The sequence below is a fragment of the Schistocerca gregaria genome, chromosome 1, assembly GCF_023897955.1.
Source record: "Schistocerca gregaria isolate iqSchGreg1 chromosome 1, iqSchGreg1.2, whole genome shotgun sequence".
NCBI lineage: Eukaryota > Metazoa > Arthropoda > Insecta > Orthoptera > Acrididae > Schistocerca > Schistocerca gregaria.
The window spans coordinates 810,221,709-810,240,312 of NC_064920.1; the positions used below are offsets into that span (position 1 = coordinate 810,221,709).

The 18,604-nt window shown below is 39.6% G+C and overlaps 1 protein-coding gene across 3 annotated transcripts in view; it reads left to right on the plus strand.

Moving 5' to 3' along the window:
* Positions 1-532: 532 nt before the first annotated feature.
* The window catches only part of LOC126270716 (transcription initiation factor TFIID subunit 2), a 133,061-nt gene continuing 114,989 nt past the window's right edge, over positions 533-18,604 (plus strand). The window contains exons 1-8 of one of the 3 annotated variants that reach the window (XM_049974094.1): positions 533-855; positions 933-985; positions 1,069-1,232; positions 1,310-1,526; positions 1,647-1,885; positions 2,664-2,885; positions 3,014-3,227; positions 8,183-8,440. In XM_049974094.1, the coding sequence (XP_049830051.1) occupies positions 1,659-1,885; positions 2,664-2,885; positions 3,014-3,227; positions 8,183-8,440 (921 nt within the window). In that variant the 5' untranslated portion in view covers positions 533-855; positions 933-985; positions 1,069-1,232; positions 1,310-1,526; positions 1,647-1,658. Of the gene's footprint in view, positions 856-930; positions 986-1,068; positions 1,233-1,309; positions 1,527-1,646; positions 1,886-2,663; positions 2,886-3,013; positions 3,228-8,182; positions 8,441-18,604 lie in introns of all 3 variants that reach the window. The other 2 variants (XM_049974092.1, XM_049974093.1) reach the window with 2 other exon arrangements.

An 18,604-nucleotide genomic window follows, 5' to 3' on the forward strand; every position in this document is an offset into this window, starting at 1 on the left:
TTAGGAAAATAACAATTTGTTACATTTATACGTAAGTACTACTTTAATAGTTCAGTTTTAATTTTGTTGTCGGTGAAGATACCCCTAAGCAAACGATGTCAACTTTTTTTCAAGAGACGTCTTCACTGTTTTCCACACTTGATTTTTCCGAATTATACCTGTTGTTAAAAGCTTTGGCAATTAAGGTAATTTGTTGACCTCCACTGAACCTTAAATAGTGTTTTAAAACGGGCAAAAAAGTAAAGCACTCATAAAACAAATAGTAAACAATTTATAGGTCAGCTTGTCAAACTTCCGAAACGCACTCGAATTTCATAGCAGAACTGTCACTGTTTTTTCTCGTTGGATTAGAAACACTTCATTATGTTGATGTGTGGATGTCTAGAACATCCAATGTAAATGACTTATGAACGAAAAAATTTTCATCCGTGTTTTGATACTTCGTTTTTTGCCAATTCAGATATGACAGGTACTCAATGATATGATCTTTGGCCGGCACGCGCTAGAGCCATCTATCGAAAGGTCCGGTAGTTGAGCATCCCTCATTTCGCTAGCTTCAGACGCCTGTTAATGCGCTTTCCAAAGATGTTGATTGGTAATGGCAGATCGTTGACGGTATGGGTTTGTTTACAAACAAGGTGTTGACAGTACACTGTTGTAATACGGTATGTTGTAAAGCGTAACAGTTGCAATGAAGAAAGAGAAGACAGCCGACAAATCAAGACCATTCAAATTATGAGTATTTACAAACAAGTTGTTGACAGTACACTGTTGTAATACGGTAGGTTTTAAAGCGTAACAGTTGCAATGAAGAAAGAGAAGACAGCCGACAAATCAAGACCATTCAAATTATAAGTATACTTTACCCTCATACATACAACAATATTACTTCCGGTGGAACACTGTAGATAATCTTATTTTTACCTTTACAGCTCATCAAATTGTAAGCCTCACAGGTATCAACTTCCAGAGACAAAGTATAATTGTAAGTACGAAAAAATAAATGACTTATGAATATCAGTTCAGTATACTTAAACTCCAATAACAGTGTTGTTTGTTGTTGTACAGGGATTTTCGGAATTAACCATAGTTCCATCGAAAGATAATTTAAAGCATATTAAACTGAATGCAAAACAATGTCGCATTTATCGCGTCCTCTTGAACGATTCCTTTGAAGCTCCTTTCCAGTATTTTGATCCATTTTTGGATATTTGTCAGGGGGATTCTAAGCAGTAAGTCTACTATCCTTCATACCTCCAGTTCACTGTGCCCATTTCACACATACTAATTTACTGCTCTGGTGTTACAGGAGAACCCTGGAATATTTTTCTACTGCTCACCTGGCAGCTGCACAACAGATTGATCCTGATAACAATGCAGGTGAACTTATTATTAGTATCCCTCCAGAGGCTAGTCAGTTGGTTGGTGAAGGGAGAGGCCTTAGAGTTGGCATTGAGTTTTCTCTGGAACAGCCACAGGGTGGAGTACATTTCGTCATCCCAGACACTGAAGGAACATTGGCAGAGGTCAGTTATTTAAAAAGACTACTTCAAAGCATTTTCTAAGCAATGAAACTCTAGTTCACGAAATAGAATTATAGGATACACTTCTGACATATGACTGTCATTAATTTGTTTGTTTCTTAGCGAGCAGCTCATATGTTCACATATGGACATGAGAATTCATCACGTCTATGGTTTCCCTGCGTTGATAGTTATGCAGAACCTTGCACTTGGAAACTAGAATTCACAGTTGATGAAAGTATGACTGCAGTATCATGCGGTGATCTTATTGAAGTTGTATACACACCAGACATGCGGCGGAAGACATTTCACTATGTACTGTCCACTCCAGCTTGTGCACCCAACATTGCACTCGCTGTAGGGTATGTAAACCATGCATAAAAAGATGAAAGTTGATGTAATATATCTTCTTTGTAGTGTCTTGTGTGTTGTTATATCTAGTTAGTTTATTTGTATATTTTGAGAAGGCCATTCATCTGTATGTAGCACTCTTATGTCACATTTTCCACTGTATCCTTTTATGCTGGGGTGTTATGTGATTTATATTGCATTAATGATATACATTATGTGAAAAAGAACTTTGTCGGGTCATTTGTTATGTTTTATTTAAATTTCTGTTTCCAACCCATAATACTTGACATCTACAAATCCATATAACTATTCTCTGAAGTGGAGCTTGTTAGCATGTCAACACGCTGCATTTTGCAGTGACAGGTACTTGGAGTTGAAGATGATGTGTATTACAAGTTGAAACCCGCAGTTGAAATGGAACACTGCAAGTGACCCTGATGGTGCCTTTTTTAGTTTTATTTTCTTTCCATTTTAGTTAAAGTGCTCATGGATCCCAAAGACATCATGTGTCAGATACGATATACATTTATTGCCTTAATCAATAATAGAGTTCTTTCACGGTGAACAGTTTCTTATATTTCAATATGACATATGATCTGTGAGCAGTAAGAAGGCCTGTAATTAGTAGTCATTATTGCCGTTCATTTGTTTTTTCTCTGATTACTAGTAAATCCTGTTATAACACTGAATTCAAGCTTATGGAAACAATTAACAAGCAATGTTCAAAGCTGTAAAACAGAGCCTAAATAACTCTGACAGTGACATGTAAAATAATAATCTTTCTTTCAGGCCATTTGAAATATTTGTTGACCCCTACATGCATGAGGTTACACACTTCTGTTTACCTCAGCTGATGCCTTCGCTGAAAGTTTCAGCTAGATACATGCATGAAGCATTTGAATTTTATGAGGAAACACTGGCTAATCGTTACCCATATTCATGTTACAAGCAAGTGTTTGTTGATGAAGTTGATCAAGATGTTTCTGCATATGCTACAATGAGTATATTGAGGTAATAATGTTCAGTTAACATACTAAAATCGTAATAGGCCTAATTTTAGGTTTCTTGTGTGTGCAATATGTTTACATACCTTGTCACTGAATGTGAATTAACATTCTCTCATTTTTTCTTTATTTCAGTACAAATTTACTTCATTCACCTGCAATCATAGATCAAACATATATTACCCGTAAGGCTATGGCACAGGCTATAGCAGAGCAATTCTTTGGGTGCTTTATTTCAATGCAAAATTGGTCTGACACTTGGTTGCCAAAAGGCATATCCACTTACTTATGCAGCCTTTACGCAAAAAAGTGTTTTGGAAACAATGAATATAGAGAATGGATACAGTCTGTAAGAGCCATTTTTCAAATTACTCCTGAAATTAATATAGTTAACTTTACAGCTTCTTTAACTTGCATGACATTTTATAACCAATTTATTATTAAGGAATTAGTTAAATGAAACCACAATCTTATTGAATGTAATGCAATGGTATGAAGCAGAAGTCAAATACAACATGACATACCGTACGCTGCTAAAGATAAATTTTGTTTTATCAGCCAGTGGTGTAATTTGTATTATTCCTTTTTTGGAATAAAATTTACATTATTGGCGGATCTTGTATTGTTTACAGATTTTAACAATACGTTGACGTTGGTGGTAGCCACTTGGGCGAGGTATAAGGTAGGCAATGAGAATTGCTGAATGTGATGATTTCTTTTGACAGAAGATGCAGATTGATTACACTTGTATTCAATAATGAGAGCACCAGAATAACTTTTACGGGTCTGTTTATTATGAATTTTAAGATTGTGCATTGGTTTTCATATATCTTTGGTCACTAAAAATACCAAGATATGTTCACAAACTGACTTGTAGCAAAGATGGAGGCATGGTTATGTTGGAATGTGACAGTTTAATTGTGAGTTGATAAATACAGTGAATGTGACAGCAAAAAGCCTGGTTGTTGTGCTAGATTGATCTGCAGTATAGCCCAAGGCTTTGGTTCCATTGGGATGTGATAATTCCCTTGTGGGTCAGCAGAGCCAATGAATCGCAACTCAAAGGTGAGGTTGCCATGGGGGGGCGTACCTTGAGATACACAGTTGTATGTCTCATTTCTGATTTTGCTGAAATTTAAGAACTGTGGGAAATTGGAAATGAGAACAGTGGCTACTTACATCTTATTATACCTCAATGTACATCCCAATCATGATTTGTCATGTTGACTTCCTGTGATTCATCTCATGAACCTATACCAGCAGCAGCATGCAAGGGAAAAGCTGCCAACACCATAAGTGTCTTTCATAGTGCACTCTGGCTGATGATGCATTTCTGATTCTTTTTTTTTTTAAACTGGTACAGACAGCGTGATAAGATTATTGAAATAATTCATACTATTATATTTATGCCAACCCAAAAATTAATACAGCACAGTAGAGAAGCATAGAGTTGTTTAAAATTTTTGTTTAGTCCTTACCTTCCCCCAGTATAAGCTTTCGTATAATACAGTGTACATCCAGCAAATAGTGAAACTGTTAGTAAGTTCACATAAGTAATTCTTGTTTTATATTCTTGTTGGTGTGATAATGCACAAATATGACACCAATGTGCAGAAGATTTTGTTTGCAGTCAGTATGCAACCAGTCGACAGAATATCATCCAATAATTTATATTCACTGTAAGTTTTTTGGGTATCTCATGGTGGTGGATTTTATGTGATACCTATTGTTGCAATTTTATTAAACATAGCGTCTGTTAAGTCAATTTTCAGTTTAAGATGTTGCTGGTTCTGTAGATTCCTAAAGAACACGTAAATATGTACCCCAGCTTGTTGCTGACGCAGACTTACCATTGGATATCCTATTAGCAGCACTTGTAGTGGCCCACTCAAATTGGGACAAAACACTCACAAGGGAACCTCTCCATCGCACCCCCGTCAGATTTAGTTATAAGCTGGCACAGTTAATAGGCCTTGAAAAACTGAACACAGATCAATCGAGAAAACAGGCAGAAGTTGTGTGGCACTATGAAAAAAAAAGCAAAATATACAAACTGAGTAGTCCATGCGCAAGGTAGGCGACATCAACGATAATGTGAGCTCAGGAGCGCCATGGTTAGCGTGAGCAGCTATGGTACGAGAGGTCCTTGGTTCAAGTCTTCCCTCGAGTGAAAAGTTTAATTTTTTATTTTCATACAATTATTATCTGTCCATCCGTTATGTTTTCATCACTTTTTTGGAGTGATTATCACATCCACAAGAAAACATAAATCGGGCAAGGTAGAAGAATCTTTTTACCCATTCGCCAAGTGTACAAGTTAGGTGGGTCAACAACATATTTCTGTCATGTGACACACATGCCGTCACCAGTGTCGTGTAGAATATATCAGACATGTTTTCCTGTGGAGAAATCGGTTGGCCTATGATGTTGCGATCAAATGTTTTCAGTTCCCATTGGAGAGGCATGTCCTTTTGTCTACTAATCGCACAGTTTCGCTGTGCGGTCGTAAAAAACGGACACTAAACTTATTACAGTGAACAGAAATGTCAATGAACGAATGGACAGGTCATAACTTTGTGAAAATAAAGAAAGTAAACTTTTCACTCGAAGGAAGACTTGAACCAAGGACCTCTCGTTCAGTAGCTGCCCCAGCTAACCACGGGAACATGGCGCTCCTGAGCTCACACTACACTTGATGTTGCCTATCTTGTGCATGGACTACTCAGTTTGTATATTTTGTTTATTTTTTTCATAGTTCCACACAACTTCTTCCTGTTTTCTCGATTAATCTGTGTTCCGTTTTTCAAGGCCTATCCACTGTGCTAACTTATAACTAAATCTGAGGGGAGTGCGATGGGGAGGTCCCCTTGTCAGAACAATTTACTGCAAGCTTTCTTCACTTACCTGGAATCACATCTGCCTGTGTCTCACACTTAACTTTACTGGTATTGCTTGAAGGAAGACTATATATTGCTTCTTAGAAGGCAATTCAATTTTGACTCACTTTCAGAAAAAGACAAACTCCTCTTTATTAACGGTTTCCACTTACAATTTCTGTACCTGTGATGAATATTAAAAATATTTTTAATCAAAGAATACTTAAATAGCTTATTGATGTGGGCTGTTTTACTCTAAAAAATTTAAAATAGTTGCTTTATTTATTAATTTGTTCATCCTTTGCCCCTTGGCCACAGCAATAAAGGAAATGTTGGATAAATTATGGAAGTAATATGCATATAGAAACATATTCAAAGTAGGGTAAGATTATGTGAGAATAGGGTAAGAAATCAGCCATGGTCCTGAAGGAACCATCCCAGCATTCACTATAACAACTTGGGAAAATCATCGAAAACCTAAGTCAGGATAGCCAGGTGATAACCCACTATTCTCGAATGCAAGTCCACTGCATTCTGCCTTAGCCACATAGCCCAATATATTTGGAAAGAAGACAACACATAAGTAGCAAACATCATGCAAAAATAGTAAAATCAATTATATAATAAGAACATGAAACTTGTTAAACACTTCTAGAAAGTATAAACACATTATATTGCACTTCTAAAAAATATAAACACACAATTATCTGCCATCATCATATCCATCACAACTTTCTTGCAACTGATTTCCTACTCTAAGGAGATGTGTTGTGCTGCTTCTGAACCAGAGAAAACAGGAAACTAACAGGAACATTCTTGAGCTCATATACAAAGCATGAATGTTACACCTGATGACAGATTAAAAAGTAAACGAGTGCATAGATTTCTGCAAGCTAATGTGTTTACTGGCACTGTAGAAACATTTCACAGCACGAAGTGCTTTTCACTCTACTCTAAAAGCTTTCAGTCTATTGCTTGACTACAGCAAATATGGCTTTCAGCATAACATTTGAATCATTACACTTTTAGAACCATATAACCATTGAACTTGATACTTTGCAAATCCGTATACAACCAGTTTTAGTCCTACCACCGGATGTGGCATTTGGCAGGAGAAATTGTTTTCACTGTTTAAACAAAAGTATTGCAATATATGTATCCTACACTATCTGAATAGACAGAATGCCTGGACAGGTGAAACCCTGTGGGCTCATGTTTGGTACAGTTTGTGGAGTCTTATATAATGTTAATTGACACATTTGTTGTTTGCCTCTCCTATGTGTATCAGATGAAGTGCGAAGCCAATTGCACTTCGTGATTCAGGCATGAACACAGCTTGTTCCTTGAGTCTATAGCTGTCTTCAGTTATTATTAGTGGCTTTTAGAATGGGCTATGCTAAGTTTGTAATTGTTCGTTAAAACTGTGATGTGTAAATGTGAGCAGAAGGTTAAATTTGTCATGAACTAAAATTGTTACATACATTTTTTAGCTTGTTTGTGAACTTTCTACATTGTGATGTGCTGCTGAAGACAGAGTTAATATGTTAATGCCTGCATTGGCTAGTGGGAACATTCATATGTGAGATCTTTCGCAGAGCTCAACATAATTCAGGACAAGTTGTTACAAATCCAAGGAAATTATTAATACAAAACATCATTTTACAAATAGTTTTGTTGTTCACGTTTTATAATTCTTGTTTACTGTTTGCTGTCACTATCTTTATTGCGTGAGTACATGCATAATCCTGATATGCAGTTACATTAGCCTTGTGGGTAAATATGTCCTGAATACATAGTAATTAGGATAACATTGTGTTCCTAATGAAATGTGGAATACTGCATAATTTTGTAAAGTTTACTATTCCCACATCTATCTATATAGTCAGAGAAGAGTCTCTGTTGGAGATGAAACTTGAAAGATTTTACAGTTTGTAACATCTAAACTTTGTAGCAGAGAACAATAACTGAATTTCAAAAAAATAGGTGCCATCTGGGGAAGGGGGGGCTGATAAAAAATAACTGAGTGATCGAGAACTTCCTAATTCTTACACTACCTAACACATTTTCGTTACCTTTTTGTCCCTGCTCCCAGAGAGCAGACCTATCTTTCACATTACTAAAGGTTCAGTCTGTCCGTGTTCATTTCTGTGAACAGACCTATATAAAAATTAAAGTTTTGTTATCTACTTTGGATCAGAGTGCCAAATGGTTAATCAGTACTCATAGTAGGTTTACAAAACTGATGTTTTAGTGTGTCTATATACTGAATAAAATATAACATGAGAAAAATATGGAGTCCAGTGTTCTCTAAACGTTTTTTTTTTTTGTCATCTTCTTCTTGAAAGTTACATTATGAATTAATTAATGCATATAGTCTAATAGCTCCTCTGATCTCTTCTAGTTGTGTAGTATTTGAATTGTATTTCAGGAGCTGCAAGAAGTTGTAAAGTATGAGGAGAACTTTGGAGGCATTGTGCTTGACCCAAGCCAGGCTCCAGCTCCCATTCCATCAGTTGTTACTTCCCCAGCACCACCAGTTCGGACATTAAACAGTGATCAGGGCTTTTATTTTCCCATTCGTAATCTACATACCATGTCTCCAAGATATCTTGAAGTTTTGCGCAAGAAAGCACATCTTGTCATGAGGATGCTTGAACATCGTATTGGCCAGGAACTCCTTTTGCAGGTATGTTAATGGTTTCCATAATTATTCATTAAGAGAGAAAAATTGTGGAGCAGCTATAAGCTAACTGGTGTACTGTACATCTGGAATGACCTCATCTATTTGTTTCTCTAAACATATTTTTATTTAGCCTACCTGTTAAACTGAAGGCCACCTTGTAATAACTCACAGTCACAGTTTATTAGTAACCTAAAAATTGTAAGGGAATAGTAAGTAGTAGGAGTAGTTGTATCAGTTTGCAGTTGTTACATATATCTATTAGGTGTTGGCATTATTTGTGACAAATAATATGGCACATTTATGGCTTGCTTGTGTGTATACAGAACTGATACAAAATCTCGGAGCAAGTAAATTAAACAATGAAGTAGACTGTACCGAGTAATTTAAAACACACATCATCTTGTGCCATTGCGTGACAAATTTTGTCTATCTAATTCAGTAATTAAACAATGTAATATCTGAGATGGAATGAAGTGAAACGATTGTGTGGCATTGATGGCTGGGAGGCCCTATCCATGGGAGTTGGGCCACTGAGTTGCAAGCCTTATTTCAGGCAATGCCACATTGGGCAGCTTGCGTGTTGGTGATGGTGATAAGGACAACATAACATCCAGTCCACAAGTGGGGCAATTCTCCAACCTGGCTGGGAATCGAACACGGGCCGGCTGCTTGGTAGGCAAATTCGTTACCTTTCAGCTGAGCGGGTGGACCTGAGATGGAATAACAACAATATAAATTAGGACAGATTGCTACTCTATATTAACAACGTAGGAGACAATCTGAGTAGCCCTGTTAGATTGTTTGTAGATGTATTTAAAGTCATCAGATGACCAAAACAAACTGCAAAATGATTTAGATAAGATATCTGCATGGTACGAACCTTGGCAACTGACCCTGAATAAAGAAAAGTGTGAAGTTGAGTACTAAAAGAAAGCTGCCAAATTTCGATTATGTGAAAAGTAACACAAATCTTAAGGCTTCAAATTCAACTAAATACTTAGGGATAACAATTACAAGTAAACCAAATTGGCATGATCACATAGATAATGTTGTGGGTATAGCAAACCAAAGACTGTGATTCATGTTGTGGGTAGAGCAAACCAAAGACTGCTATTCATGTTGTGGGTAGAGCAAACCAAAGACTGCTATTCATTGGCAGAACACTTAGAAGGTGCAACAGATCCACTAAAGAGACTGCTTACACCATGCTTTGCTGAGTGGCAGACACATTTAAAATTACATTTAAAAGCTCAGCCACAGATGGGCCTCAGTGCCCAGAGACAACTAAGGCCATGTGTGTAAGAATTGTGCTTATATGAATGTGTGAAGGACTTTGTCTGGTAGTGTAGTCTGCTTTTAAATGCACCTGTCTGTCGCTCAAAGCATCCTGTATATGGTGAGTAGCAGTCTATACTAATTCCTATACTTTAGTAATTTCATAATTATGAATAGTTTTTCATTGGAATTCCTTGTTACCATCTCCAGCCACAATTTATTACTAAGCCTGTTTTAGCATGTATATCGTCTACATCTACAGATTACTCTGCTATTCATAATACATGATTACTCTGTTATTCACAATAAAGTGCCTGGCAGAGGGCTCAATGAACCACCTTCAACTCTCGAACGGCATGCAGGTAAAATGAGCACTGAAATGTTTCTGTGCCAGCCCTGATTTCTGTTATTTTATTGTGATGATCATTTCTCCCTATGTAGGTGGGTGCAACAAAAATTTTTTGCAATTGGAGGAGAAAACTGGTGATTGAAATTTCATGAGAAGATCCTGTCGCAACGAAAAATGCCTTTGTTTTAATGACTGCCACTCCAATTCACGTGGCCTTTCTGTGGCACTAACTCCCCTATTTCGCGACAGTGCAAAACTAGTTGCCCTCCTTGGAACTTTTTCCATGTCATCCTTCAGTCCCACCTGATGTGGATCCCACACCGCACAGAAGTACTCCAGAATAGGGTGGACAAGCATGGTGTAAGCAGTCTCTTTAGTAGATCTGTTGCACCTTCTAAGTGTTCTGCCAATGAATCACAGTCTTTGGTTTGCTCTACCCACAACATTATCTATGTGATCGTGCCAATTTAGTTTACTTGTAATTGTAATCCCTAAGTATTTAGTTGAATTTGAAGCCTTAAGATTTGTGTTACTTTTCACATAATCGAAATTTGGCGGCTTTCTTTTAGTACTCAACTTCACACTTTTCTTTATTCAGGGTCAGTTACCACTGTTAGTACCATACAGATATCTTGTCTAAATCATTTTGCAGTTTGTTTTGGTTATCTGATGACTTTACAAGATGGTAAATCATCTGCAAACAATCTAATAGGGCTACTCAGATTGTCTCCTACATTGTTAATATAGATCAGGAACAATAGAGGCCCTATAGCACTTTCTTGGGGAATGCCAGATACTACTTCTGTTTTACTCAATGACTTTCCATCTATTACTAGGAACTGTGACCTTTCTGACAGGAAATCCAGTCACACAACTGAAGCGACATTCCATAGGCATGCAGTTTGGTTAGAAGACGCTTTTGAGGAATGGTGTCGAAAGCCTTCTGAAAATCTAAAGATATGGAATCAACCTGATATCCCCTGTTGAAAGCACACATTACTTCATGAGTATAAATAGCTAGTTGTGTTTCACAAGAATGATGTTTTCTGAAGCCGTACTGACAATGTGTCAATAAATCATTTTCTTCGAGGTGATTCATAATGTTCGAACACAGTATATGTTCGAAAACCCTACTGCAAATCGATGTTAGTGTAATTCAGCAGATTACTCCTACTTCCCTTTTTTTGGGTACTGGTGTGACTTGAACAATTTTCCAGTCTGTAGGTATTGAACTTTCCATGAGAGAATGTATATAATTGCTTAATATGGGGCTATTGTATCACCATGCTCTGAAAGGAACCTGACTGTTATACAATCTGGACCAGAGGCCTTGCCTTTATTGAGTGATTTAAGCTGCTTTGCCACACAAGGTATATCTACTTCTATGTTTCTCATCTTGACAGTTGTTCTTGATTGGAATTAAGAAATATTTATTTCGTCTTCTTTGGTGAAGGAGTTTCGGAAAACTGTGTTTAATAACTCTGAGGGTATTGATTGCGTCTTGCCACTGGTGTGCTTTATGTATGACTAGAATCTCTTTGGGTTTTCTGCCAGATTTGTAGACAGAGTTTCATTGTGGAAATTATTAAAAGCATCTCACATTGAAGTACATGCTATATTTAGAACTTCTGCAAAACTTTGTCAATCTTGGGGATTTTAAATTTGACATGCTTTTTTTGTTGCTTTTGCAACAGCGATCTGACCCGTTTTGTGTACCATCACTTATTAATTTGTGTGGTATATCTCTCTCAATTGCTGTTAATGCTATCTGTTTGAAATCATTCCACATCTTTTCTATGCTTATGTTATCACATCTGGAGGGGTGGAGACTGTCCCTTAAAGAGGTGTTAAGAGCATTTTTATCAGCTTTTTTAAATATATGTACTGTGTGTTTCTTTTTGATAGTTGGTGTTACAGTATTCAGCCTAGCAGCAACTGCCTTGTGTTGCTAATCACTGTATTTGTCATGATACTCCATATTAGTCCAGGATTATTTGTTGCTACGAGGTCAAGTACACTTCAAGTGGGCTCATGAACTAATTGTTCAAAATAATATTCTAAGAAAGCATATAGTACAATTTTTGATGACATTTGATGCCTGCCACTGGCTTTAAACGTGTAATTTTTCCAGCATATCGAGGGTAGATTGAAGTCACCACCAACTATAATTGTATGAGAGGGGTACGGATTTTATATGAGACTCAAATTTTCTTTGAACTGTTCAGCAACTATATCTTGTGAGTCGGGGGGGTTGGTAAAATGATCCAATTAATAGTTTAGTCCAATTGTCAAGTATAACCTCTACCCATACTATTTCGCATGAACTATGTACTTCAAATTCAGTGCAAGGTAAACTAGTTCTGACAGCAATAAATACTCCACCACCAACTGTATTTAATCTACCCTTTCTGACAACTTTTGGATTGTTCGAAGAAATTTCGGCTGAACACATTTCTGGCTTTAGCCAGCTTTCCATACCTATAATTATTTGAACATCAGTTCTTTCAATTAGGGCTTGGAGCTCTGGTTCTTTACCAACACAGCTACGAGAATTTACAACTATAATACCAATTGTTTCTACAACTACCTTACTGTGTTTTACCTGCCCCATTTTAGACAGATGTCCATTCTGTGGTTTCTTGAGATCATCTAACCTGCTCAGTCCCATCCAGACAGCCCCTGCTGCCCTTGTAGCCACTCCCTGTGTGTAGCATAAGCCAAGGAATCTGCAGCCTACACAGTCACAGGACTGCCTGAACCTCTGATTAAGACCCTCTCGGCTCTACACCAAAGGACCACAGTCGGGTCTGTCGATGATGCTGCAAATTGTGAGTTCCGCCTTAATCTGGCATGCAAGACTGGCAGTCTTTACCATTTCCACCAACCACCCGAAACCAGAGAGAAATCTCCTCTGGTCCAAAGTGACACAAGCCATTTGTACTGACATGGTCCACCACCTGCAATTAGCTGCACTCTGTACTCTTCATGGCATCCAGAAACACCTTTCCACATCCAGATGACCCCCCCCCCCCCCCGTCCGATATGCACGAGGAGTGAACGCTGGCTTCCTTCCCCTCCTTTGCAGCCATGTTCCTAAGGGTTCCCATTACATGCCTAACATTGGAGATACCAACTACCAGCAAACCCACTCTCGGTGAATGCCCAGACCTTGCAGGTCAAGAAGCTTCCTCTGGAACAGGGTGGACGACTGTATCCAGCTCAGAGACTTCGTCAGCCTCAGATAACACCCAAAACTTGTTCGTCAAACGAACTGGGTAGGCTCTATGATCAGCCCCTCAGAAAGTCTTTCGCTGTCTGCCAGACTTTGGAATGATCTCCCACACAACCACGGGTGAGGGATCAACCACAGTGCAGGCAGTACCCGGGCGACCACAGCAGTGGACCGATCGGGTGACACATGGGACGTGGTTGACCCCCTCTCATATCCGTGTCTGACCCCCCACTATGATGTCCCTTGGCAGTGGCCTCTAGCTGTGTGATGGAAGCCAACATAGCCTGGAGCTGTGAGCGCAGGGTCAACAGCTTAGTTTGCATCTGTCACAGCAATCACATTGTCTGCATTCAGTTTTGGACACTACTGCTATTGAACTGATGATCTAAGTGTTAATTTTTCCATGTGCTGTTATGGAGCCCAAATAAGTGATGATAAGATAGCTAGGTAGTGGGTTTCTCTTAAAGGCAAGGATCGTACAATTTATTTTCCGTAGTTATTAATATGTTGTTTGTCTGCATTGGTTACCATATTGCCATGCACTGCTGTAACTCTTGACCCATTCCTGAGAATATCCCTCTGTTTTGCCAGGTGAAGCATTTTGTTGTTTTGTGACATAAGTTTCTGTAGCTTTCTATTTCCTTCTGCATCTACAGCTATTTGATAAGTAGATTTTTTATCTATCTGGTTAACTGGTTTCAGTGAAGTGTAATTTTTTTCACACCATTTAAGAATTTTTTTTTTTTTTTTTTTTTTTTTTTTTTGTCAGTGTGGCAAGTGGCAGAAGCTGTCTATGAGAGCTCAAGGGAGGATTTTAAACTGGGAGGTTATCATATCATCCCATGCTATTTCGAAGATTAGCATATCATTGCATGTTATGTCTTTGGTAAAAAGGTTAGGTAATGGAATATTACTGCAATATGGGTAGGATTTTGTCTTTAATTATTTGCTTGATACAAATGGTTCATAACATCTTTTTGCTAATGAAATTTGGATGTTATTAATGTGAAATCACTGCACTGCCATGGCCCAGTCAGTATGGAATGATTAAGAATGCTGTAATCACCTGCCTATCACAGTCCAAGGCAACACAGAAGAGATGGGAGATCATGCCCCCTCGTAGTTGTTACTCTACCTGTGGACACTGCTGAGCAACACCTTCAATGATGACATACTTCAGAATATATAGCTGCCATGCCTAAAACCTAATGTGCAGAAAATATTAACGGTTTGCATCGGATATCTTGACTGCAGATTGTATTTCAGAAATGTATCATACCACAAGCATTGCAGCTATAGGTTCACAGATAGATGGCACTCCTGTTGTGATCCTCATGTCTTTCCTTGGACAAATTGCCAAGCTTATGGCACAAGTCACTACTTTGCAAATGTGGTGCTCCTGCCACCAACCACAGTGACTCCAGTTATCAAGGAGGCACATTCCATTGCCATCAGCAACAAAGATCTGTTGGTATCACAAAAATGCAACCCTCCATATGAAATGGAAATGTGGCAGGAAATCAGTGATGGTGGCGAATGGTTCTTCCAATGGCAGCTGTTGCCTATTTGTCACAGAGCAATATACGAAGTAGCAGTTTTTAGTAGACACTGGAGCTGAGGTGTCGGTGTATCCAGCTACACATCTACCATGTCACTGCTGTGATGACCACTGCCTTTTCACCACCAATGAATCTTCAATCCAAAATTTCCGTTGTGTTACACTATTACCAATCTAGGTCTACGACCTTAGTTTGAATGGCAGTTTATAGTGGAGGATATGGGATACACCATCCTATGGACCAATTTCTTGTCATTTTATGGTCTTTTATCAGAATATGGGTGTCACTGTCTCTTTGATACTACTACTAATTTAACCAGCCAAGAAAAATTATGCTGTATCACTGGTACTACAGTACCTACTATCACAGATGAAAATCCATACATAGAACCTCTCAAACAGTTCCCAGAACTTACCAAACATACGCCCATGCTAAGGTATGTAGAACACACCACGATACATAACAGACTCACTACCCTAAAACCATTGATCTTTGCCCAGCTTCATCGATTAACACCTGAAAAGTGGAGGGTAATGAAGCAAGAGTTTTTGTCCATGTTGACAAAAGATTTGACAACCTTCAAACAGTAGCTGGGAAGCACCACTACAAGCCATACCAAAGAGGAGTAACATATTGTGTCCATGCAATGGTTACCAACAACTCAATCAGAGGACAATCCCTGACAGATGTGGGACACATTGAACATGTTGCACACAACATACACAGCAAACACATCTTTTCTTTTGTTTACTTAATATGTGCATATCAACAGTTACTTATTGCTCCTGAAGAAATAGCCAAAATTACCATTACAAAGCCATGTGGCTTCTTTGAGTTTGTGAGAATGCCATTCAGATTATGTAATGCTGCTCAAACATTCCAAACTTCTGTGGATGAGATAATGCGCGGCCTTCATTTTTGTTGCTTGTACTTCGACAATATTTTGGTTATGTCTGCTTTAAAATCAAACCATGTGGAGCATTTGTGGCAAATCTGCAACCACCTCCATTAGCAGGGACTAATTATTAGCCCTTTGAACTGTACACTCCTGGAAATTGAAATAAGAACACCGTGAATTCATTGTCCCAGGAAGGGGAAACTTTATTGACGCATTTCTGGGGTCAGATGCATCACATGATCACACTGACAGAACCACAGGCACATAGACACAGGCAACAGAGCATGCACAATGACGGCACTAGTACAGTGTATATCCACCTTTCGCAGCAATGCAGGCTGCTATTCTCCCATGGAGACGATCGTAGAGATGCTGGATGTAGTCCTGTGGAACGGCTTGCCATGCCATTTCCACCTGGTGTCTCAGTTGGACCAGCGTTCGTGCTGGACGTGCAGACCGCGTGAGATGACACTTCATCCAGTTCCAAACATGCTCAATGGGGGACAGATCCGGAGATCTTGCTGGCCAGGGTAGTTGACTTACACCTTCTAGAGCACGTTGGGTGGCACGGGATACATGCGGACGTGCATTGTCCTGTTGGAACAGCAAGTTCCCTTACCGGTCTAGGAATGGTAGAACGATGGGTTCGATGACGGTTTGGATGTACCGTGCACTATTCAGTGTTCCCTCGACGATCACCAGAGGTGTACGGCCAGTGTAGGAGATCGCTCCCCACACCATGATGCCTTGTGTTGGCCCTGTGTGCCTCGGTCGTATTCAGTCCTGATTGTGGCGCTCACATGCATGGCGCCAAACACGCATACGACCATCATTGGCACCAAGGCAGAAGTGACTCTCATCGCTGAAGACGACACGTCTCCATTCGTCCCTCTATTCACGCCTGTTGCGACACCACTGGCGGCGGGCTGCACGATGTTGGGGCGTGAGCGGAAGACGGCCTAACGGTGTGCGGGACCGTAGCCTAGCTTCATGGAGACGGTTGCGAATGGTCCTCGCTGATACCCCAGGAGCAACGGTGTCCCTAATTGGCTGGGAAGTGGCAGTGCGGTCCCCTATGGCACTGCGTAGGATCCTACGGTGTTGGCGTGCATCCGTGCGTCGCTGCGATCCGGCCCCAGGTCGACGGGCACTTGCACCTTCCGCCGACCACTGGCGACAACTTCGATGTACTGTGGAGACCTCACGCCCCATGTGTTGAGCAATTCGGCGGTACGTCCACCCGGCCTCCCGCATGCCCACTATACGCCCTCGCTCAAAGTCCGTCAACTGCACATACGGTTCACGTCCATGCTGTCGCGGCATGCTACCAGTGTTAAAGACTGCGATGGAGCTCCGTATGTCACGGCAAACTGGCTGACAGTGACGGCGACGGTGCACAAATGCTGCGCAGCTAGCGCCATTCGACGGCCAACACCGCGGTTCCTGGTGTGTCCGCTGTGCCGTGCGTGTGATCATTGCTTGTACAGCCCTCTCGCAATGTCCGGAGCAAGTATGGTGGGTCTGACACACCGGTGTCAATGTGTTCTTTTTTCCATTTCCAGGAGTGTATATTCACTGTGACAGAGGTGCAATTCCTTGGATACACCACCAATGTCCAAGGCAGGCTGTTGCAGCTCATGAGCTTTGTGTTCAACTGCGGACTGCTCCCTTCTCCACAGAGCATTGTTGCTCACTGTGAACAGTCAAATGGGATGGCGGTGCATGGCACAGCAGGTGGCACAGAAAGTCTTTTTATCTGCCTGCTGCCTCTCGTATGATCGCCAATTTCATACTCTTAGCACCTACGACATAGTGGCATGCTACCATGGGGAAACAGGAAGTTACGGAAATAAATAAGAAACAACTGTTTTAAAAGAAATTGGATATGCTTGTTGGGCATCTGAAATTAGACTTTTTTTTTCATAACAAGATCGGAAATATTGAGTGTCAAAGTGTTCGCATCGGTAATGTGGAGGATAGCCATCAGTGTCGTATCATGAAGAATAGATCATTCCTTGGGTTTTATTTCTTTCATTGGTGAGAAAAGCTGCTCGCAAGTATATGTAGATCCAAACATGCACATGATCTGTGCAGGATTTTTATGGATCTTGGGAAATGTTTTTTGCTGTGATGAACAATACCACCATGACAGGTTTAGCGTATTGTAGTTTGTGTCTTTTAGTGAAGTTGAATTTTTCAGATCAATAACTTCCAATTAAAGTGACAGTGGTAAATCATAAGGTGAAACCAAGAAAGGACTGCTGAAAAATTGCGTTTCCATTTCAAAAATTACAAGCTCTTTGTATCTTGATTCAAAAGAAGTGATGAGCTGTCATATCTTGACTAGACAACTGCCGAAACTGTACCTTCATGTAGTTTTAAAGAAGACAGCCAATTTAAGAATGTTAAAATTATTTCACCCATCTGCCTCTCAAACAAATGTAACTTTTCTATGAACACTCTGATTAGGTCATGGATGTCAATTATTAACTGCTCTTTTCCCTGCAATGACAGATTTAAATTATTCAGCCACATAGTTATGTCAGCTAAGACTGCTAGGTCTGATATCCATTTTAAATCTTTCAGGCAGCTAATTTCTTCCCCCTTTATTTCCACGAATAGAGTTGTTTTCTCATGAATGGCAAAGAAAACACCAAGAACTTTTCCCTGACTCAGTGAATAAACTGTGCTGTGGTAAGGTATATCCACACACTCTGCTTCCATATCTTTCACAAATCATTGAAATTGGTGGTGACTGACACTGCAGTGATGCACAGAACCCACACAATTGACTGCATCTTTCAGTATATCACCTGTTTTCACTTTTTGAGCACACAGTGCCTCTTGGTGAATT